Consider the following 24,071-nt stretch of genomic DNA (forward strand, 5'->3'; position numbering starts at 1 on the left):
TATGCAAGTAAAAAAAAAATAATTTACTGTTTCTAAAAATTTCCTCATGGCATCATAACCTGATACAACTCAAATCCGTGTGGTGCTGTTTGAACTCTCCTGTCACTGGGTTTTCTGTCTCAGTGCTTTTCCAGTCTCCTGCAGCCTGGTGCAGTAACCATGAGAACCATACATCTCAGATTAAGAGGTCCTGTAGGAGGAAAGAACAAATTTATGAAAAGTTAAGATCAAAAATTATGTCATATACAAGAGAAATATTATTTCCCACCCATCACCTTTCCAATCCTATTAACTTTTTTTTTGAAATGCAGAAAAGACCTCGTCACATGGATCTGGTTTTCTAATTACTTCTCAAGAATAAATCTATGGTAGCTTGAAAAACTGTGCCTTTTTTCTTCCCTTAAATAGTTTTCCATGTGTTTCAGCCTATCCCATTTCCTGCTTTCACTTGCACCCTGCCTTAAGGATGCTGTCATGATTGTGCCTAATGATTCTTGAGTCTTTTTACTGACCTTCTTCCTTTTTGTTTGACTTGGTATTGACTATATTCCAAGCCATTAGATTCATTTCCCTTTCTCTGGCTTCTCCTGGAAGACATCACATTTGCTATTTCTTTATATTACTTTAGCAAGCTGTGTCTGGAAACTTCACTGCTCACCCCTGCCCCCACTACAATGAAGTCAAATAAGCAGCTGGTACCCTGTCCTGAGGAGGCATTCTACAGATTATCCAAAACCAAGTAACAAGCACAGTTTTAAATCACTTACTCTATAGGCTTGTTTAAAATACTTTGTGACTTTGTATTGATCAGTAATTTAATTAATAAAATCTGTCCTGGTTGTATATTTACATTTTTTGCATTCCTCATTCAGTGATGCAGTTTTTGAAATACTGCTTATTTGTGGTAAAATTGTCTTGTTTTCTGATTGGTTTATTTATATGATATTATATGGCTTGTATGAAATGGGACAGGAAGTCATAAGGTCAAATCTGGATCTTTACCATGGCATTCAAGTTGGAAATTTCTACTGAAATCAGGACATTTTTACTCAATTACTGGTTTTGAGATTAATTAGATAATGGCTCAGTAGGTAGAAAGAGTAGAGCTTGTGCCTTGTTTCCTTCTATGTATTTGTTACAGTGTATAATAAGGGTCTGACTTCTTTGGAACAATTTATTTGCCAACAGCAGTCATTCAGGCTCAATTATAGTCCATGGGTTGAAATTATCTCCTTAAAAAGGAGATGTCTGTTATCAGTGTTTTAGATGTCCTATTTAAAAGAGAGTAAATTATGCAAATTTCTCACAGATTGTACCTCTAAGTCTCTCTCTTTACTACAAGAAGGTAGGAGGAAAAGCCACTTCTAAATGGATCAAATGTTTTTTGAAAACTGCTTCAACTGAAGTCTCCTATTTTTCATCCGTATGTTAAATGTCCAAAGTAATGGAATGAAAGTTAGTGCCTATCATGCTTTCAGAATTTTTATACCAAATATGCTGTTATTTAGTGTTCTTAAATGCATGTAGGACATCAGATTATATCTTATCATGACCCTGCACATTTTATTACTTTTGGATGTTTCCTGAAACGGATGGAACTCTCTTCAGAAGCAGAAGAAAATGTACTTTTTGTGATGCACTCAGTGTCTCACAACCAGTGTGATTTTTGGGTTGTGTTCAGACGCTTCCGTGGGATCAGAAGGGAGTGGCAACTGATTCTTCTGTGCAGGGTTTGAGTGTGATATTGCCTGACACCTTCAAATGAAGCTGTTACTCTGTGCTTGTGGTTTCACATACTAGAAGTCAAATTCCAGTGAAGTTGACTGATTCCAGAAGATTGTTTTGGGTGTGTCTGAGTGTGTGAGAATGACTCAAGTCAGTGCAAGGCTCATCACTGAATCCCATGTCGAGTTTGTATCTTCCAGCAATTTTTTGCATAACGCGTGTAGTTGGATTTAAGCCTACAGAGAAAGGACAAACTCTAAATCTCTTCTGAACTTTTTCTGGCTGTAGCAAAGCAAAACTGCCGTGATATGGGGGAGGGAGGCGTTGGAAGGGAGGCCCTGGGTATAGTGTTTAATGGCCAGCCATCTGTGTGTTTGCAGGGGCCGTGGGGGAGTGCCTCCACCACCAGCAGGAGTGCCCAGAGGGGCACCAGCTCCCAGGGGAGTCCCTCCCAGCAGAGGACCAGTCAGTCGGAGCCGGGGACTTCTGGCACCCAGAGCACGAGGAGTTCCTCCCCCGGCAGGGTACCGGCCCCTGCCGCCGCCCCCGGCACAGGAGACCTACGGGGAATATGTAAGTGGAGCTGTGGATGTGCTGTGCATGGAGCATGTGTCGTTGTGTCATTCTGGAGAGGTCAGATCCCTTCAGAACTCTGTACAGTCTCTGTAATTAGCACTAAGTGCGTGCTGCACCCAGCATCTCTGACAAATGTGGTCATCTCTCTTTATCATTTCAGGCTTGAACTGTTTAATTAAAAGAAAAAAAATATACCGGGTTATATGTATACACCTCCATAAAGACACTTACAGTGCATTTGGCAAAATAGTTATGTGCCTCTTAAATGTTTAATATTAGGTTTCTGCTTCCCAAAAAATCTGAAAAATCATTATTGTTGTAGACTTTTAATTCTCAACTAAAACAGAATAATATTCTAATATTCCTTCCTAAGCCTATCTTTGTGGTCATGTAGTACTTTAATGATTAGACATGTAAAGTATTTTTATGAAAGCTTCAGAACGAATCCTAAAATTTTTACAATGCACAATGTATCTCAATAAGCCTTACATATTCATCTTGATTTTATTGTATTAAACATTAGAATCATATCAAAATACTTTTTATGTTGTATATGACAAAATTATGCAGTTATGAATTGGTAAGGAAAACTTAAATTGAACTTACAGAGCAGTAAGATAGAGAAAAAAGATCATTAATTCAAAATTATAGTGATAAAAATGAATTTAGTCTTATAGAAAAATAATACCCTCAAGGGCAATACTTTTAATACTAAAGGTTTTAGTGTGCCCTCTTTGCTGCCAAATGTGTCTGGACTTCATTGTTTAGACTAGCAAAAAAGGAGATTCTGTGCTTCTGAAAATGTCTTTGCTATTTAGATATTTTTTTCTTTTCTCTAATCCTTTCTTTTACCTACCATCACCTTTCTTCTTCCAAAGATCCCCACCAAAACCATCTAAATCAAATACCAGGCTTTTTCCCTTTTGGCAGAAAACCAGTTTTCTATACAAGACTTGTAGCTGTATAAGGGAAGAAGTTCAATCTTGTTAATGTAAACATTTATGTGTACAACTGAAAAAAATTCAGAAGAAGTTAATGTAGTTCATTAATTTTGAGGAAGAATATTTTAACAATGTGCCTAAATTTTCCCTGGTTATACTTGACTAGACAAAGTGAGTACTGCAAATAAGTGGTTCTCTCTCAATGCTTTCCAAGGACTCAGTCCTCATTGTACAGCTGTTTCCAGGACATACATTCTAGAACACACAGAGAGGTGGTAGGAATAGAAACCTCTTTGAGGAACTTCATATTTCTTTACGATCTGCTCTTTACAGAATGTGTCTATAGTAGTGGTGTAGAAGCAACAGCTGTTTGCCTCAGTATCCTGAAGTATGCTTCAATTCTGGGAGTATAATTAAAAAATAGCACTGTACAGGAAAATTGGGCTGTACTAAATAACTTGTAAAAAAATTGCTTTAGAACTGGATCACTTATCTTCCAGAAAAGATACCTTAGCAGGGATAGATATAGTTAGATATAGTACTTAAAGCTGTAGTTGATAAAGCAGTCTAGGTGGTCTGTTTATTCTTTAGAAGAAGGTTTAGCAGGGGCATAAGCCATTGGTGTGTTGCGTGTTCAGTGTTAAATTTGATGCTTGGTATTTTTTTTACTTGTCCATTTGCAGTACATTATCTAAATGTCTTATTTCTATCTTTTACATGTTAAGGGAACATGGTATGAGTCATTAGTAGTATTTCTGTGCCTTCTTTACTAATTCCTGCTTAGTTATATCTAATACTAAAGCATTAGTTTGCCAACCTGAGCACAATATGGTCTTGTTGACTGAGAAGTGTCTGTAGAATGAGAACATCAGAAACACTGGGGGGTACCAAAAGCTATTTTAAGCACCATCAAAGTTTTGGAGACTGAGATACCCAGAGAGGTTACAGAGAAACCTTTAGAAGTGTGTTGGGTTTTTGAGGCCAGGTTTTGGTAGCAGAGGGGTGCAGGAGTGGCTTATGTGAGACACTTCTGGAAGCTTCTGCTGTGTCCAGCAGAGCCAGTGCCAGCCAGCTCCAAGGTGGCAAGCCAAAGCCCAGCAATGGTGGTACTGCCTCCGGGGTAATGTATTTAAGGAAGGGAAAAAAATCCCAGTCTGGAGCAGTCTGTTCCTAAAGGACTTCACGCCATGCAAGGGGCCTGCACTGGAACAGTTCATGAAGAACTGCAGCCCAAGGGAAGGGCTCACATTGGAGAAGTTTGTGTTGGACTGTCACTGTGGGAGGAATCTGATGCTGGAGCTGGTGAAGAGTGGGAGGAGTCCTGTCCCTGGGGAGGAACAAGCAGGGGCAAGGGACAAGGTGTGGTGAGTTCACCACAGCCCCCATTCCCATCTCCTGCATTGCTGGGAGGGAATGAGTAGAGAATTTCAGAGTGAGGTTGAGACTGGGAAAGAAGGGAAGAGTGCCAGGGGAAGGTGTTGCTAAATTGAGTTTTTGTTTCTCATGATTCTACTCTGATTTCATTGGTAATAAGCTAATTTACCTCAGTTGGGTCTGTTTTGCCTGTGAAAGTAACTGGTGAGTGATCTTGAGCCATGAGACTTTTACAGTTTCTCCCCCCTGTCCACCTGAGGAGGGGAGTGAGAGTGGCTTTGGTGGGCTCCTGGTGTCCAGTCAGGGTCAACACACCACAAGAAGACTTTCCATTGAGGATTGGAAAGTCCTGAGGATTCATGAAGCTTTTCATTCCCTTAGGCTAACAAGCCTTTGCTTTGTATTCATTAAACTAATGTGAAACTGTGCAAGTCCATGAGGAAGCAAACTGTGTGTGGATGGAAGCTTTGAACCGCTTACTCCTGTAACTGAATGTCTCAAAGGTGATTTAGGGCTTTCAGTATGTGAAGTCCTTGCCCATTTCCTCTGTCTTGTGCTATTAAATCTGCCTTGTTACAGACAATGAATTACAGCTTCCTTTTTCCTTCACTCCCTTTGCTAACTCTGTGTAGTCCTTGAAACCAATGAATTTTTAACATCTATGACAAACTCAGTTCTGCTTCCTGCTTATCCTGGTATCTCTCCTCCCTCTGCTTAAGTAGCTGTTTTTTTATAAATAGTTATCTTCAAAATTGGAAAGAGAGTGCCTATTTCATTCTGAAAAATTGGAAGGGTTATTTCTGGAGGCAGTATTTCACATGGGAAAAATATCACAGGCAAAAATTTGTTAATTTGAGATGCATTTTAATGTAAGATCAAGAAAACTGTGTGAACATTGCTGTCCTGTGTTTAGAGCCCACAGGGGATTGTTCCAGAATCTTACCCATTACAGAAAGCTCTGCTCAGAGTGAGCTGCCTGTCTTCTGTCAGCTTTCTGGGGTCTTGGCATTGGTGGCCTTTGAGTGCTTTGGCTTTCTCTGCAGAGGTCACACAACATACTGGGCCAGCAGCAATAGTGGCACATCTTTCCTGTTCAGTATAAGCAGTTTTCCCACTCCACTGTTGCCAGTCTCACTTATGTATGAATCTCAGCTGCAGGACTCATTCCTCCTGAGACCCACTACACTGTTAGTACCATGATGAAGTTCTTGAAGCCACTAAATTACAGTTCCTTATTATTTTCTCTGAAGGCTGACTCTTTAATAGCTGTAGCATCAGCTTATATAGGAAAAATTCCAGCCTCTACAGGCAGCGAGCTTTATAATCACTGTTCTGAGCTTACTGCTCTGGTTGCAGTGATAAACTTTCTCTGAGGACTAACAGGACTCTAATTTTTTCTTTCCTCAGCTGCTTAGGTCAGGAGAAAACGTGTTGTGACGTGTGAAGCATGGCCAGGATTATTTTTGAAATAGTTAAATGAGGGAAACCATATTGGTGGATGCCACATTTGTTGAAAAAATTACAGATGGTTTCAGGAACATTTTTTCTCTTAACTAAATAGGATTTTTTTTCTCTACTCATTGAACTATACTGTGCAATAGAGGAAAAAATATTTTTATGGATTTTTAAGCTGACAACTTATTCCATTACGATAAGAAATAAAAATTGTATTTAAGTACTAGCTGAAAATTTTAAGCTTTTCTACAATTTTCCAATAAGCAGGAAATTAGTAACAGTGTAAGGTCAATTCCTTAGCAAATGTTGAGTCAAACATGGGTTAGTACAGAACTGCTCAGTCTCAGTTACTGCCTCATAACATTTGCTGCTCTTGGCCTCGTCCTGCTGTTGTCTTCTTCGCAGCTTCCAGCCTCTAAGGCTTTTTTCCAAATTAGCAACAAGGTTTTTAAGACTAGATTTCTATTTGATGCTGTTTGCATTTTACAAAGGCAAATATTTTGCCAATATTCTTCCAGTCTTTCACTTCTGTACTTTGCATGAATATATTTGTGATGATGCTGTGTCAAGTTCTTTTTTGGCTACTTAATTGTGTTCAATGCCAAGTGAGTTTTATCTGAGTTCATAATCAGATTTTTAGGCATTAAGAACTTTAAAAATGGATTTAAAACCTATTGCTCTGGCAGTATGGAATGTATGCACTAAAAAATAACTCATGAGTCTAGCATGTTGTGGCCAAGATTTGGTTCAACACTGCTCTGGAAGACTGTCAGATCTAAATATTCCTCCCTTTTCTGGGGAAGATTTGTGGCAGAGCTTTATTTCTGGTTTTGGCCAATTTATTTATGTTTTCTTGTGTTCAGACAAGGGTTAACTCAGTGGTAGAGTTTTCTGATGAACTGACCACATGTGTAGTTTCTAGCAGATAAAGCTTCAACGACACTGCTTTGTGTATGAAGAAATGGAACCAAGATGAAATGCCTATCAATAAGAGACCAAGGGAGCCTTTCTAATGTTAAGTAAATTGCAACTTGAAAAAGAGCACTTTGAATTCTTTCCAATTAGATTTCAAAATTATTTTAACTTGGATACAGATACAGGCCACTTAAAAGGATGTACAGAACAGCTGGATGCAAAAAAGTTACTGATAGCAACAAACTTCAAAACCTTCTCTTTAAATCTACATTTAGTTATTTCTTCTTTCTGCAAAACCATAAAGGTTAGGGATTTTTATAAGATTTATAGTTCCTGAAGCATTCATATGTGGATATTTCCAGAAATACATTGCTTTAACTGATCAGCAAAGCAGACCTCAGACTCAAAGTTGTAGTTCTCACACTAGGTCTGCATCGTGAGACTGTAATTAGCACTATATGTGTACTGTGAAGTACATGTGTATTGCAGATACTACAATACTATGAGACTGTGCTTGTCCTGTTTCCCATGAGAAATGGGGAAGACCCAAAACATTACCATAACCTGCTGTCTAACAAGGTCTCACCTAAAATAATGAGCAGATGGTGTGTTGCTCTGTCTCTCTTTGTAAGTGAAATCTCAGTATTTTTCTGATACTGGAAGGCCTGTGGTTCAAATTCCTGTGGCAGGTGTTCATATTCCCTTGGTTCTCTCTGGAGATGATGTGCTGACCACCAGGGTACTGTCCCAGCATAAACAGCACTTTCTGTCCTTTTGGTTTTGCAGGAAATCCTACAAATTTGGTAAGCCTTAGGGAAAGTTGATTCAGACATAATATTTGTCTGGATGGCTGAGAAATTAATTTCATGATCCAGTGAGTGTGAAAAATATGAATGCAGGTACCCATTAGATAAAAGAATAATTTCAGTCTTACTATTTACAGGGAAGGGCCAATTCCATTGAAAAACCTATATCCTGTTATTGAATTCACTTCCTTACAAAACCAGTGCAAACTCTGTTTTAATCTCCTGCCTTAAGCTTGAATTCCCTGTCTTCATATTGAGATCATAATTAATTTAGATTTTGAAAAACTGAAAATTAGGATTAATGTGGAAGTAATTTCTTGGAGCTATTATTACACTGCTGATTTTTAGTGGTGAACTGTTTTTAAAGTAGAGTTTTCTCATTAACATTCACTTGCTGTTTGGGGTTGAAGAAGGTAAGATCTGTAGAAAAAAAAAAAGGAGAAAAATCTCTGTATATCTTATGAAAAAACTAATTGTTTAAAATTTATAAATAAAGGCTTCTTGAGGTTGAGGTAGCAAAATATTAGTCAAAGTAAGGGCTAGTCCAGATGGCATAAGACTTTGAAAAGAATTTAAATTCTTGAATGGAGTTCAAGTACAATTTCAGTGTCACTTGCAAGATTTGCACCATGTTCTAATTTACCTTGGTCTTGTGAATGTTGATAGCTTCCTAATGACATGCAGCATTTTAAATCAGTGAGTTTATCTGCTTAGTTGTTTGAATGTGAAGCTTTTTGTTTGGGTTCCTGGAAAGGGCTTGAATTAGCTTTAGTCTCTAAGAGGCAGAGAAATTATCTTTTGTCCCTGCTGTCCCTATTCCCCTTTGTGGATAATGTTGTTGTTTCCATTTAGGTATTGTGCCGTTTTCTAAGCAGTTTGTTCATGGAGTTCTGGCTTTTTAGAAGCGCTAAAACTGTTCCTAAAATTCAGGGGGAATTTGTCTAAGACTTTTGGAAAAAAAGCAAGTTCATAACATGAAAACATTATTTCTTGGCTTTTTCTTCTCAATACAATGTTATTTTTCATAGGAAATAGGACAAGCAAGTAGAAATGTATTGGGGGGGGGGGAGAAGTTTTCATATTTTCAACCCTTCAAATAATTGCTTTGTTTAATTTCAAATCTTGTATCTTCTAAGAGGTTTTCAGGATGAGATGGAGAGAGAATGCCAAATGTTTCCATTTTCCCAGGAACTGGGGTGGCATTGGCTGTGGAAAAGGTGGAGTGTTTTGGAGAAAAGGCTGAACTGCTTTCCTTGCCTAAATTAATGTTCACCTATAAAATTCTTTTCTAAGTATTTTAGTTTAAGCTGCTTATCTGAAACTTGGTATTATTGAATGAATCCTCCTGATTCTGGCACTGCTCCCTGCTGTTGTGTATAGAAAACCAGACTTGTTTTGGTCTGATAGTAATTTGGTTTAGATGTTGCTGTCTATATTCATTAGGAACTCCTCAGGGTTTTTTTGAGGTGCATGAAAAACAATCCCCTCCTGCATCTCTCCTTCTATGAAAACCTTATTTGTTCTGGTTGGATATGCACTAGCCTCCTTCTGGATAAAAGCAGATGAAAATCTCCAAAATAAGAGCTTACAGTCTGTGCATGTTTGCTGCTAATGTCCTTGATGTTGGTGCTCAGACTTAAGATGGTTGTAGCTACCCATATTTGTTCTGATTGCCTCCTATTCCCTGTTGATTAAATGAGGGGGGATGTTATTCCCATGTAACAAAAAGGCTGTTCCTTCTCTTTACAGTTCTAATTTGCCAAAAGAAGTTCATTGCGCTGATGTTGTTTTGTGTTGTCTTCTTCAAGTTAATCTCTTCATAAACTTTTTTTTTTTTTTTTAATTTGATGGCTTTGATCTAAAAGGAATATGTGACTATGTTCCTCTGGTCTTCTGGGATAAAGTAGTGGTGTAAGTATTAATTTCAGAGAATGATGAGGAAAAAAAACAGTGTAAAAAGAAAACATTTTAGCTGTAGTGGTAGTGTCCTTATTTTTTTCCCTTGGATGGATTTCCGTAGATGGGAGAAGCTGGAAAATTGATTTCTTATTGATTTCATGATCTTTTTTCCGAGCTCTGCAAATGGCCTTTCTGTTAAAAGCCACTTTTACCCTCTTCTTTCTTCCTGTTTCTCTCTCTTGTTCTTTGAAACATTGTTCATTTTCCTTAAAGAGGGTCCAAACAGTAGTCTGTCATTGTCACTGCCAACAGATTCCAATTTAAAACCACCATTTCCTATTCTCTACTTGCAAGGGTTTGTTCAGAGTACTATTTTAATTAAAAAGCGCTGATGAGCAAGGCTTAGCATGATTTATAATGTTTTGGGGAGTGCAGAGGTTGTGGCAAAGATTGCTTTTACCATTTTTTGACCCATGATAGTAACTTAATATATTCAAATGGTGCATATTTACACATTGCCTTTGATTCTATTAATGAATAATGTCTGTTCTTTACACGGAGCAATTACAGCTACCAGTGCTGCTCTTTGGATTTATTGCACCTGTGGGCACCATCACTGAGAACACTGCAGGCAGAAGCTCTCTTTAAGTAGAAACACTTATAGGTTGGCTTAATAAAGGACTTTATTATTAAGCTTTGAGATTTTACAGAGTAATTTTGTATTCTTTTCAGCTGATCTTTGTTGTAACTCGAGCTTTTCTGTTACTCGGGGGAAGATTTTTAAGTCTGAAGTAAAACAGTTGCTCTTGATACCTTCCTGGTGGATACTTCGAATGTTGGGTGATAAATACCTGTAGTTTAAAAGGACTTCAGCATTTTCAGCTCTTTCTTCCGCACATTTCTGTTGTAAGCACAGACTGTTCAGCACACTTGCTGCCTTTTGATCAGACTAATCTGATAAGAGTTTTCTGGGTTATCCTGAAAAGCAGAATAATGAATAACAAAGGAAAGACTTCTGTTCATAGCATGAAGACATGATCTGGTGTGGGCTTTTGGCTTTTGAAGTGGGAGATGGAATATGGGTTCACCAGTAAACTTTCTGATATCTGAGCACATTTAGGAAAAGCTATTCATAGATATATGTAGTATGAATAGAGAGGGAAGTTCATTGTATTACGTTTCGTAGGTGGAAGGAATACAGACACTGTCATCCATGTGAAGAAGAATAATGGCTTTAAATATGAAAGTGAATGCTTTTATAAGCACCTGAAAGATGCCCAAAAATCAGCAGGAAAAATGTAATGAGAAGGTTCTTATGAAAGTATAATTCTTTTGTTATTACATAGAAAGAAATCTGTACAGCAATGCTTGGGCTTGGTAGAATGTACTTAGTACAAAGGTGTAGTTCAGGACAGGCTTTCTGTGTGTGTAAGTTCAGTGCTGCCCATTTTTATTATATATGTGTAAAAATGATAGTTATTTTCATTTAAGTTAGTATGGTATTTTATAGCACTGAGATATGCCAGATATGCCAGGGATATTTCACCTAAACACTAAATAAAGTTAAAGAAAACATTCACTGAAGCTACCAGAGGTCTGATTCAGAAAGTAAACACTCAAGTAGCATGAATTTAATTTAAATTTCAAAAAAATTCTGTCTTGGTTGACCTTGTTTATAACCTCCTGAAAGTGAAAGTTTTGAAATACTGCATGACTAAGAGCAAATACTGTCAGACCTAGTTCAGGGAAAGCTCTGAAACATATTTCAGCTGCTCCTGCCTAATTGCTACTTCAAAGGAATTGTGCAGAGCAAACATATATTTTGGAATTTGAATATCTTATTTCTTAACAGAGCAAGCTATTGAGAGCAAACCCATTTTATTTTTAGATCATGTTGCACATATTTATCTTGTTTTTAGTGTAAACTTTGAGGTTTATAACTGTAAATATTAGGGAATAAATTCTTTCCTGTGTGGGTGGTGAGGCTCTGGGACAGACTGCCCTGTCCCTGGAAGTGTTCAAGGCCAGGCTGGATGAGACTCTGAGCAACCTGGTCTAGTCTGGACGCATGGAAGGTGTCCCTGTCCATGACAGGGGATGGAACGAGATGATCATTAAGGTCCCTTCTAATCCAAACCATTCTGTGATTCTGTGAAATACATCAATTTCAACAGATAATTGATCTATTTAAGTAGATTATAGTAATCTCAAAAGCCCAGGTTAACAATTTTAATTCTAATGAGTCCCACATATAAACCACAAATCAGATATCTTTCCATACAAGGCTTCTAAGCCTGTAATGGCTTCACCATCAACAATATCATAATGCAGGGCTTAATTTCAGCAGTTGTCAATTTATTCACACATGGAGCTATGAACAGTGATGAATCCTTGGCAAAAACTCTCTGGAAGACAAGTGCTAATAAAAGAAGTAGTTCAGTCTGATACAGAATGGACCTCCCCCAAATTTTCCTTTTTTTACTGCTGAACATCTTATGAAGGATCTTCTCTTTTCAAATTTATTTTGTTCCTCTGTTTTCAAGAAGTCAAAGAAAAACCATAACTTCAAAGCAGTCTCTTACCATCCTTCTTTTCTGACCCATTTTTTCAGTGAAATAGTTAACATAAATGTGAATGAGAGGACTGATTGCTCAAGAGGTCTGCACTGATTCCTTAGGGGCAAAGCTTTCCTAACACATTAGAAGGTTAATTTCAGTCCTCCACTTCTATTTGTTGCCACTGCTGGATGTGCCCAGTTTGATGTTTGGAAGGGATGTGGAAGGGATTTGGAAGTTTTAGGGATGGCTAGTTCACAGTTGGGAGAGTTTATGAGAGGAGACCAAATGTCATGTAAATGTTCTGGAACAGAGCAAAGAAATTGGCTCAGGCAGCTTCTGCTCTTGGTCAGGGTCTGTATTGTTAACAGATGTCTATGTATTGCATCAATAAATAATAAAATGTTTGGAATACCTGCCAGGAGCAGTGGGGTTGAGATTTAGTGTGTGGCTTATCAAGAAAACACTTATCTGATGGGCAAGAAAATCCTAAGAGTCTGTTTTAATTTTTAGTTTCAAGGCAGTAAATTACTGAAAGACAAAATGCATTTCCTTTTATGAGTGACTATTTATTCGTGGATCCCCATGCAACTGACAGTTGAAAGAATCCTAGTTTCTTCTTCCAAACCACTGAATAAACTCACTCAACTGTGCTGGCAAGTGTTCACAGACACCCTTCTCCTAATCTCTGCTGGGAAACAAATGTGCACTGATCTAGCAGTGGTGAAGCCCTATTGATAGGCAGGTTGCCTGTTTTCCATAGAAGCAATTTCAAATGACTGAAAAACTTGCTAAAAACTCATAGGAAATTAGGTTTTCTGTCAGTTGTTTTGAGGATGTCACTGCCTTCTGCTGTAGCAAGCTGTCAGATACCCGTCATTGGAGATGTTTTCTACTAGACTTAGACAATCCATCATTTGTCGTTCCTATCTAAATTGATTGATACTGGTTGTTGGTTTTGTGTTCTGTCACTGCTGAAAGATTCTTAAATATTCCATTTGTGAAAACGTTTGTTCTTTTATGAGGCATTATCCTTTAATTGCCAGGGCTGGATACACACTTGTTCAGAAAACACCGTTTTTATATAGATAGAAATACACACACACACTTATTTATATTAAGGATGATTCTCCAGTCTTCAAAGTGTCTTCTCATTAGGTCATTCTTATCTAACAACATACTCCTAAATATCCACTGAGGTCTTTGGCATATTTAGACAGGATTTAGATATTAGGATAGCCTAGGAATCAATGCCGTAGATGTGCCATTTCTGCTTTTCCTATGTTTAGCTCACTTAAGTGCATTATTGGACAAAACAGTAAATTGATGACAGTTCTTCACGTTTGTATAGCTCATCCTTCTCTGTGAAAACACATAATCACTGTCACTTGTTTTTATCCTAAACTTCTATATGGCTGGGGTTAGTAGTTTCTTCAAATTGGTGTTCAATTACAGCGCTGTTTTGAGAAGAGAGATACATTGTATACTTAAATAGTATGAATAATGTGGAGAGAAGTAAGAAATCCTTACTTACAGTTTCTTGTTCAGTGCTAAACTCCCACAAGGTCAAGAGTATTCAGAGGGCATTCAGAGTAGTAAAACTGTCATTCTTGCTAGTCTTATCTCTTGGGAAGTTCTCTCCTATCCAAAGTTACACAGAATATTGAATTTATTATCCAGAAATAAGTCAGCTACCTAAGTCAATAGTAAAGTATTTATTCAGATGTTTTGATTCCTGAGATGCTTCCCAGAGCTTTCTTGAAGATCAGTAGCTCACTCAAGAACATGGAGACATGAAATGCTTGTACTGTCATCTGCACAAGCCAGTGTTAACTAAACCACCCTTCCAAAGCACATTGCCAGTAGTTTAAAATACCTTTAAAGAAATTATGGTCTAATATGTGTAGGTAGGAGTAATCTCAATATTCAGATTTTGCCACTTCATGGTGTACATATGTTATACGTACATTTCGGGAGAGTCTTGTCTTTCACATGTAGAACTGGGTTACTGTTCTATTTCTGGAGTGTGCTTGAAATGAATATTGCATCTTTTGTGTCATTTCAGGAGTATGATGATGGCTATGGAGCTGCTTATGATGAGCAAAGCTATGATTCCTATGATAACAGCTATAGCACTCAAGCACAAAGGTAAGCCTCCAAATCACCTGTAATTGCATTTGAAATATTCTGTGGTTGTCCACTTAGTTTTAATTAGTGTTTTTCAATTTCATCTTAAACAGCAAAAACTTTGTGAGATGATTTTAGAAATAACCCCCAGGTTACTTGTCTTTAATATCACATAATTGTAAAAGTTAAATTTCTGAGAGGCTAAAAAGAAACAGAACTGAGAATTTGTAATAGTTTTAGTGATGCCAAATCCTAAATCAAAGTTTTCAAAAGTTCAGGAGATTCAGGGAAATTTAATTCAGATTCATTGTGGGAGGGAAGAGAGGGTATAGAGAGGAAAGGAGGAAAAAAAGACAATTTTATAGAAGGTATTAAATTTTCTGAAACACCACTGATTAAATTTTCTTACTACTTTTACAAAGTTATATTCAAGTATTTTACCTGTATTTGACTGTAAGAAAAATACACCTGTCAGTTTGTTTTACTCCTCTGGAACTCCTTGTGACAAATTTGAATCTCTTGCCATTTGTTTTCCTTCTCCCACTTCATTGTCAGCAGTATTTTTAAGCACTTTTGATTTTTCTTTTTTTTTAATTTTGGTTTCTTAAAGGAGTCATTGTTATTCATGGAGTTGCAAAATAATGTGACCCAACTATGGGAAACATGCTGTGAAGTAAAACTACTTCTTTTATGTGGTTTGAACTTCATGGCAGAAAATCTCATTACAAGTATAGCAGCTTGGATGGTCATCATTCCATTCTTCTGGAAACAGAATTTCTCTCCACCATTTACTGAGTTATAATTTATTTTCTTTCTTTTTCTCTCAGACCAAGCATTCATAATTTGCTCAATAGTAGATGTTTTAATGTCTTTGACAATGTCCTGAAATTTTATGGCAAAGATATGATTTGACTCTGAAGTAGGGTTACTGAGGTTCCTGTTGATAAATCCCTTGTAGTGAATTAAACTGAAAGGTTTAGGATCTGAGGCAGATTTGTTCTACCTTCTGCTAAATATGTAAGATTTACAATGCAGCTTTATCTGAAATAGTGCAGAATTGTTTACAGCAAAGTTGAGAACAAAGCTGTTTACACCTGGCATCTGCTCTGCTGTAGTGTTGTCATACCCAACTTCAGTTTTGTGTAATGTATAATGTAAATAGTGTAAATGAATATTTTTCTGTGCTCAACAATTTAGTCAATGTGAAAAAGCATAGTGGAAAGTTCAAGTGTCATTACTGTTGAGAACTAAAATAATCAAATTACCTTTGTGGCTGATACTTGGCTCCTACAGACTCTAAGCTTGATAAAAATATGACTTAAGAAATCTGCAGTGTAAAAACTTCCAAATATGAGACTCTATAGAGTGTTACATTTCAAGAACAGTTGCTGATAATGGATTTTTTTTCCCCAAAAGACAATTGCCAAAGTAGTCCTCAACTTTTATGTTGGCAATTCTGTTCTGCCCTCTTGCTTGTGCTGTAGGTGAATGAGTTATTGCACACAAACGTTTGGACTTCATTTCAAAGTCATTTGCCTGAGTAAAAATTAAACATTACTTTGATTTGGGTTTTTTTTCCCCCACATTAAGAAGGTTTTCACTGAGATTTTTTTGCTTTGAACTAAAATTAGGAAAAAAGCAAATCTCACCAGGAATAAAATTGCTGTTGTAAAGGATTAATACATAAGAATATGTATAATATTCTTAGATACATTTGCACATTCTTAGCTGTCTAGATGGACATATTTCATAAAATGATTGCTTTACTTTGTATTTTACCTGTAGTTTCACAATATATATATATTGTTAGATTTTAAAGAATTTGTTACCTTCATAATGATTATTTGAATTTTTTCCTCTAATTTTATTTAGTGCTCTGTGGAAAAAGAAAACAAGAAATTTTTCACTTGCACTTTTCTCACAGGATATCAACACTCATTTTCTGGCATATTTTCTGGCTTGGCAGAAAGATTTTTAGGACAGTATTGGCAGTCAAAAAGTAATAACTATAAACAGCCATCTGAGCTACCTAGACCAGCATTCCTATATTTAATCTGAATATCAAGTAGTAGCCCATATTGCAAAATATCATTTTGTAACCACATTGAGATACTTATCATATTTAGGAGCATTACAATGCCTTACTATGAAGGAAATTAGGACAAAGTGTATTGTTTTCATAGTTTAGCCTTATTTATTCTTGATTTTTTTGCCTCATAAAACATGGAAAGAAATTGCATTTGCACATGGAGAGCAATGATATGTTTAAAATGCATTGTTTGGCGACCAGCACGTGGAAATGACTTACTCTTTCTTTTTCTAAGTTGAAAATAGTAATCTTGAAGTAATAGTATTTCTAGTAGGTCTTCTGATACTGATTCTCTAGAAATACCATGATATTATTGATACTGTGTATTAAAGAGGAAATCTGAGAAATAGGTAGTAAACTGAAATTGTGTTGTCTCATTAAATTACTTGCAGTAGTTTTAGTACATGACTAAGTTTGAGTGCAGGAACAGGGCTTAATGCTCACGAGTGTACAATGATATTTGATATGGCAGAAAGAGCTAAAATTTTCATTTTTGCTTTAAACAGTTGTCTTATTTACAGATTCCTCCATTAAATATAGAAACTTGCAATAGAATCTAAAATTTCTTTAGTAATTTTGGAGATCTTGAAGAGATTGCATGACAGCAAATCTTTTACTGTAGGTGCACAGGAGTGCATTCTCCAAATTCAGTCTTCAGCACCACACAGTGTGACTCTCCTTTATTGCTCTTTTAATCTGGACATTAAATGGCCAAATCTGAGTTGGATTAGGATGAGTGACATGTCTAGATATGAAGAATAGGAAACTTTGTATTTCTGTGTGCATTAAGGTAGTTGAGACTTTGTTTGTTCTGCAAATAAATTATACCATTCTATGTACTAACTGCTTGCTGACCAAATCATGAGTGGTTAGAAGTTTAATGGTATTTTATCTGACATTGTGTGAATCCTTCCTTGTGCCTGGCAAGCTGAAGTTTGAGTTAAAACTTGCCACAGCACTAACAAGAGAGAGAAACATAAGAATTTTCTGAGTTCTCATCTATCTTAATGCCCTGTAATCCTATAAAAAAAATGTTGTTTTCCTTTAGAACATTTTATTATCCACTGTTGCTTGTTCATGCAACAAAGCCCCAAATAGTGCTTCAGGATGTCCTTTAACAGAATTATTTTTTATGGTCGAAAAGACTTAAAATATCCCTTGAAGCTGTACTGTGCTTTACTAGGTATCTAATTGATTTTTAGAAGATTAAATTACGTGTATAGTTTTTTGCAGAGGGGTTGTTAGATAATTTTATCAGTACAAACTGGGATCTTTAATAAACTGTACTGCTTAGTCTTGTTATAAAAAAACAAAGCAATCTAAAATTTAAAAAAAAAAATTGCAATTTCTGGAAATCAGAGGGTAGCAAATGCTTCATAGAATAGTTTGGGTTGGAAAGGCCCTCAAAGATTTTTTCATTCCAGCCCCCGGCCATGGGCAGGAACAACTTCCAGTAGACCAGGGGGCTCCAAGCTCCATCCAACCTGTTCTTGAACACTTCTAGGGATGAAGCATTCACAAATTCTCCAGACAGCCTCTCCCAGTGCCTTACCACCCTCACAGTAAAGAATTTCTTCATAATATCTAATCTAAATCTCTCCTATTTTAATTTCAAGCCATATCCTCTTCTCCTATCACTTCATGCCCCAATATGCAATGAATCTTTAGGGTTACAGGATATGCAGTCAAGGGCATGTTATGTAGTCAGGAATTCCTTCATAAAATTTCTCCTATATACATATTTATTAATTTCATGTGGGCAGTTTTGTGCCAAAAGCCTTGTCAGGATTTTATGGTAAAATGTGAATTGCAGTTGTGAAAGCCAAACTCGTGAGTCCTGGTGCTGATATTTGTCTATGTCAGACACATGTAGACTTGTCACCAGCATGTATGCATCCTTATACAACTCAGCTCACTCTTAAAGGACTTCCCAAGCCTGTCTAGAATTGTAATTATTTACTTGGATTTATTGCAGAAAGTAGAGGGTGCTTTAATAGCCTGATGTTCATGGTAGACCAATTTTATTATGAAAATTCTCCTAACAGTGTTGTAGAGGAATCAAGAGGATTTAGTTGAATCTTCATTTAAAACTGTAGATTAAACATTTTCAGCATGAAAAAAATCTAGTTATTTTAAATCTCTGAAATAGGCTTCAAATTGAGCCAAAGTGCTTTTGGTCCCTTGGCGACTCCACACATGATCTGCACAAGTGTTTGCGAGGACAATAAGGAAATGCGAGGCAAAGGGAAATGGATGCTAATAAATCAATTGTCTCTGTCAGCTCACTGTTTAATGTTCTCTAGAATACATAAGATTTATCACTGAGGAATTGTAGAATAATGGTGGTGTATGGAAACAAAGTCCACCAGGGAGATGTACTACATCATTTGGATTTAGCGCTGCCATCTGCTTAATGGCATTGAGATGACTACAGAGGTACTTATGATCAACCATTCATAGCAGCGACAGATGCTGCAGAGAGTTAACATGCCAGGGAATGAGGTTTGGTGCTGAAATCCAGATTATGTGGCAAGGTTGCTGAGAAAGGGGGGCTGGCTTTCTTACCTCTCCAGTAGCATTAGAGGGTTTACTGTGTGCTTTTAGGTTTACTGTCAAGAGAGGATGGTTAATGCAGTTACTGCAGTGCAAGAAAGAATGTGGACAAACCCCATCTGTCTGCTTCATGCACTCAGAAGTTTCAAAGTACTTCTTTAGGCTTGTCTGCTAGCATTTAAAATGGGATACTTTTCTTAGGGGGAAAAAAAAGATTTTCCTACACTTATATTCAGCTTACAACAGAGATCAGAAGCCTAAACTATAAGAGGAACACTCTGTGAACCTGCATGCCAGTGTCTGGTGAGGGACAAGAATGAGTAATTTATGTAGTAATGTCATTTTGTGCTTAATTATAATTCATAATTTTAAAAGTATTTTAGATCTTCAGTCAATGTGATCTTACCTTCACTCTGTTGCAGAATTTAATCTAAACACACACATATAAATGAGAAAATTCAGACTTGGAGAAATTGCTGGATTTGTTTGCAGTTTTCTGCATTTACCTAATACTGCTATAGATTTCTCTTGGCAACAACCATTTTGGCATTGACTTAAATAGTGTTTCTCAATTGCTCTTTGTGCATATCTAACAATAATTACTATCACTTCCAATCATACCAAAATGTGATAAATTCAAATTCCTGCAAGTTGCTTGTGAGCCTTGGAGCCAGACAGTTAACCTAATCTGAGCTAAAGGAATTGGCAAATTCTTTTTAATATACCTAAGTTTATTTGGTGCCACTAAATTATACCGTGGTTATTGCTGATGTGTTAGGAAGTAAGAATTACACACTGTAACTTTGTTAGATCATTTACTTAAATGCATAAAAACATAACTTCCCTTGTGGTAAGTCCTAGGCATGTTGAAAACGTGGTGTTATGAATTATATAATTGTTCAGGTTGGAAAAGATCTCCAAGATCAAATAAAATTGTCAACCCAGCACCACCATGTTCACCACCAAACCATGTCTCAGCTGCCACATCCACACTTCTTTTAAGATTTTACTGTTTCTTGAGCAGCCTGTTTTAGGGCCTGACCACCCTTTCAGTGAAGGAATTTTCCCCAATATCCAGAGTTTCTCACATGGCAGAAGACCTTTTCACAGCCTCCTTTCAGGGAGTGTAGGGAGAGCTGTAGGGAGTGTTAAAGTTCCCCCTGAGTCTTCTTTATCATCCATTACCTTATTTACCATTTATTTCAAAAGTGACTGATTCAAGACAAAAAAAAAAAAATTGTAATAGGGAAGACTATGCACAAAAACCCTGTGGTGTGAAAGATTTGAGGAATTTTGTATTTGGTAGCTTGTGGTAGTTACCTAACAATGGAGAAACTGGATTTTGGTTGAAAAGGACTTAGAAAAACGCCTTGAAATCCAGCAGTGGCTATTGTTCGCCTGATGCTTGAAGAATGCAACTAAATTGTTTTTTCTAAAATCCTTCAAATCTCCAAGTACTGCTTTTTATCGTATTCCAAAGGCACTTTAGTTACAAGAGAAGCTGATTCCTGGTATGTAGCTCTTGGAAATACCCTCCTCATATCCCACTAGGAGCTCAAATTTTCAGGTGTTTTTTGAAACTGTGCTAGTATTCACACAAAAGATTATGATATTCCTGTTTAATAGGAGGATTTTCATGAAGAGCTGAGCATATGGATTTGAAATTGGCTTATGGAGATGTTGCTATTGGTATTTGAAAGTTAATTGCTAACAGTTTGTTTGTGATGCTCAGTGTTTTAAATTTACATTGTTGAGTTTGTCAGCAATCATGCATTTCCAGTATGTATAAATATGCATTATATGCAAATGAATGTCTGTTACTGTAGTTTTCCAAGATGTAATTCTCTCCATTTTAATGCTTGTAGCTGTTTGTATTTCATGCTTTGACTTATAAATCAAATCAGTCTGCAGGAGTTTGATTTCTGGGGATTGTGCAAAGGGTTGGCATTTTGTGTTGCTGTTGTTTATGAACACTTAGTATGTACCGGAGTGTACTGGAGGTTATAATTCTGCAAAATAAAACCTTAAAGCATTAGCATAAATAAGCTAATGTAGCTTTTGAATGAAAATCCTGGCATGTAGTTTCCTGCTTAATTTTTGCTCTTACATTATTGAAAGATATTTACTGCAGTTTTTCAGATGTAATTTTTCAGGTTTGGATAGATGTTTTCCTTTTAATTACATGTTAAGATGTGACAAGGTAAACTATTCAGAAGTTCCTCAGTAGCATAGATAGTTTTAACTGTGAATCTAGTGTATTTTAATTCGTTTAATTGATTTAGAGAAATCTGGTCTGAAATGCCAGCAAAAAGGAATATCACTAAAATGATTCAGCTGTAGTGATTGAAAAAACACAAGCATATCTCATAGTGCACTCATAAAACTGGAAAAGGCTTTTTTGAATCCTCATGGTGTTATTGATAGATGGCTTCAGTGTTTAATAAATGTTAGGATTTCTCTTAAGCTGTACTAATTATAATCAATAAAATTCATATGGTTTTCTTCCTCATTTTGCTGTTAAATTTAAATGTGTCTGTGCCTCCTTATTTAGGAAACGAGTAAAAATGCATTTGAAAATAAATTTAGAAAACGCTAGAAGAACTAATATGCAGGTGTTATAGTAGTAAAAAAAGCAGTAACATCAAATTACAAGTATTGAGAAATCAAGAAAAGTAATTTCATAAAATTATATTAATTTTGCATGATTGCTTTAATTTTACTTTGGTGATTTTACAGCTTCTTAAACTGGATGGTTGAATTCCACAATACAATTAAAGAGGATTAATAGTTGGTAGGATTGTGAGGTTTGTTCTTGACTGGTTACAGAAGTGAAAACACAAGGAAAGGAAAGGTCAAAGTGGATCTTCCAAGTCCAAAACAGGAAAAAACAATCATTTGCAGGCAGTATTTTTTAAACTTGAAGTGCTGTGTTGTACCTGTTAGTGTAACTAGTGGAATCAGTCATAGTTTAAAAAGAATCTTAATTATAGGAAGGCTTTGAATTAATTACAGTTTGTTTTAAAAATAAGGTTCTTTAAGCTTGGAGGATGGAGGTAACAAAGAGAAAGGGAGAATATCCATTTGCCAGGCATCAGCAGGATGCTGTAGAAATGTGCTGGATATATGGGCTTTGGAGACAGAACATGGATACTCAATCTTACAAATTAAAGTTATTCGTTTAGAAAGGACTTCTCAAACATCTCACATTATAATTAACTTCCCAGCAGTTTGATTAAGAGATACAGAGATGAGGAAAAGAGACTACATATTCTCTCCAGACTAGAGAAAGGACATCTTAAATTTACATTTGCAGACTAGGGAATGGTATATAGATATATATAGGGAAGACTTTCTTTTTTCCCTGGTGTGGGATGAAGAAGGAACTTCCCTGGAAACTCACACTTGGAAGCCAGTGCCTATTATCTGAATGAGAAATCAGGCTGCATCAGCTCAGAACGTGTTTTTGTCACAGAACATGTTTTTGTAGATGAAGATTTGACACTGTTTTGCTGGTTGACAGTCAACACACTTTGGCTGCTTACTAGCAGTAATTGGAAGTTGCAGTTTTCTCTGAGTACCCTATTGTATTCAGTTTGCTTTTCAAGGGAAGAAAAATCTTCCTTCTTTCTGTTGGTAAGGAAATACCTTCTTAATTGGGCAACTAAAAATGGGAGATGGTTGCAGGAAAACTTTATAATGGTCTTAATTGTTTGTCCTTGTATTTTATTTCAGTAGAAATATTGAGGGCTGTAAGTTGTGCTTTTAAGCACAGTTTTTTTATATAGTTCAGATATAGATGGTGAAAAATAATGTATTACTAACCACCGTAACCACATTTATCTTGGTGTAATTGTATCATGCATTCTGTATGTAAGTTATCTGAAACATGAATATGGATAGAAGTAGTGGAGCTCACGTGAGGCCAGGAAATGAGTCCTTGCACTTAAATTGTCCTTAGGAGGAAGAGTCCTGCCTTGCTGTACTTGGAGAGGCAAGGTTTGGACCCTGCTCATGCAAAGGATGTTAGGGAAGTACTGGAAAGATCTTGAACATGGTAAAGCTTATGATTATGCAGCCCTCAAAACAATTAAACCTGAACTTTCTTTTACCAAATGTATTCCTTGATGGCACTTTCATTATTTTTGAATTATATAAAACCATGATGGAATGATACCTTTTCTCTCAAATGTTCTTCAATTTCAACTTGTAAGGCACCAAATTTTTAGAAAGGTGTTGAAGTTGTGCTGTTCCTTCAGTAAATTAAAAGTATAAGAAGGTATGATGTGTATCTTCTGGAGCAGTATTTGTGCTGATGGAATGGTGACAAACCACCTGTGCCCTTTTTGAGGACAGTGTGTTAGAGGCAGTGTTGTCTTGCACTCCAGTCTGTGACAAGTGGCATCGTTTTGGATCTCTGACAACAACATATGCAGAACTTGGGGGATAACCAAGAATTACCTGGAATAATACCCCAGATCTTTCCAGTATTGCAGTGAATAGTCTAAGGAATTTTTGGCTGATATCTCTCAGCTCTTCCTGGGCTGCTTCCACTGCCCAGAGTAATTTGTCCTTTTGGAGAGAGAGGGAAGAAAACATATTTTTCTTATGTTAATGTTGTGTCATGTCTTTTTTCTCCATTTAGCAGCTGAAATATGATTGGTACACACCTGGATAGTTAAACATTTCAAGTTTAGCTTCCTATGGTAGCAGTTCACACCGTGCTTTGCAAAGCAGACAGATGAGGTGTAGGGTGTCGGGGGTTTGGTTCTAATTCACCAGCCAAACGAAAATGCTGGATTTATGCAACCTGAGTTTTTAGTTTTTCTGCTGGTACTTTCTTATTTAATGTAGTGAATTTTGTCATTAATATGATTGGCATTTCTCATGTTCAGGGATGTTTTGTTGCTGTGTTCTATTCATAGTTTCAAGGTAAAGCTGTAGCTTCTGCTGCTGCTGTTCCTGAGAATTCTTATTTGTTCCACATGCTTCAGTCACCTCTTTTAATTGCCATTTTCCTTAACTCTCTTGAGAGGTGGCACATGAGAATGTAGCGTGA

The 24,071-nt window shown here is 36.6% G+C and overlaps 1 protein-coding gene across 1 annotated transcript in view; it reads left to right on the plus strand.

The window, feature by feature from the left end:
• KHDRBS3 (KH RNA binding domain containing, signal transduction associated 3) overlaps positions 1-24,071 on the plus strand; it is an 87,818-nt gene that overhangs the window by 54,227 nt on the left and 9,520 nt on the right. The window contains exons 6-7 of the mRNA XM_041420806.1: positions 2,106-2,298; positions 14,312-14,394. Coding sequence (XP_041276740.1) covers positions 2,106-2,298; positions 14,312-14,394 — 276 coding nt within the window. The remainder of the gene's footprint in view (positions 1-2,105; positions 2,299-14,311; positions 14,395-24,071) is intronic.

This window comes from Onychostruthus taczanowskii, unplaced genomic scaffold (genome assembly GCF_017590055.1).
Source record: "Onychostruthus taczanowskii isolate IOZ18803 unplaced genomic scaffold, ASM1759005v1 scaffold66, whole genome shotgun sequence".
Taxonomy (NCBI): domain Eukaryota; kingdom Metazoa; phylum Chordata; class Aves; order Passeriformes; family Passeridae; genus Onychostruthus; species Onychostruthus taczanowskii.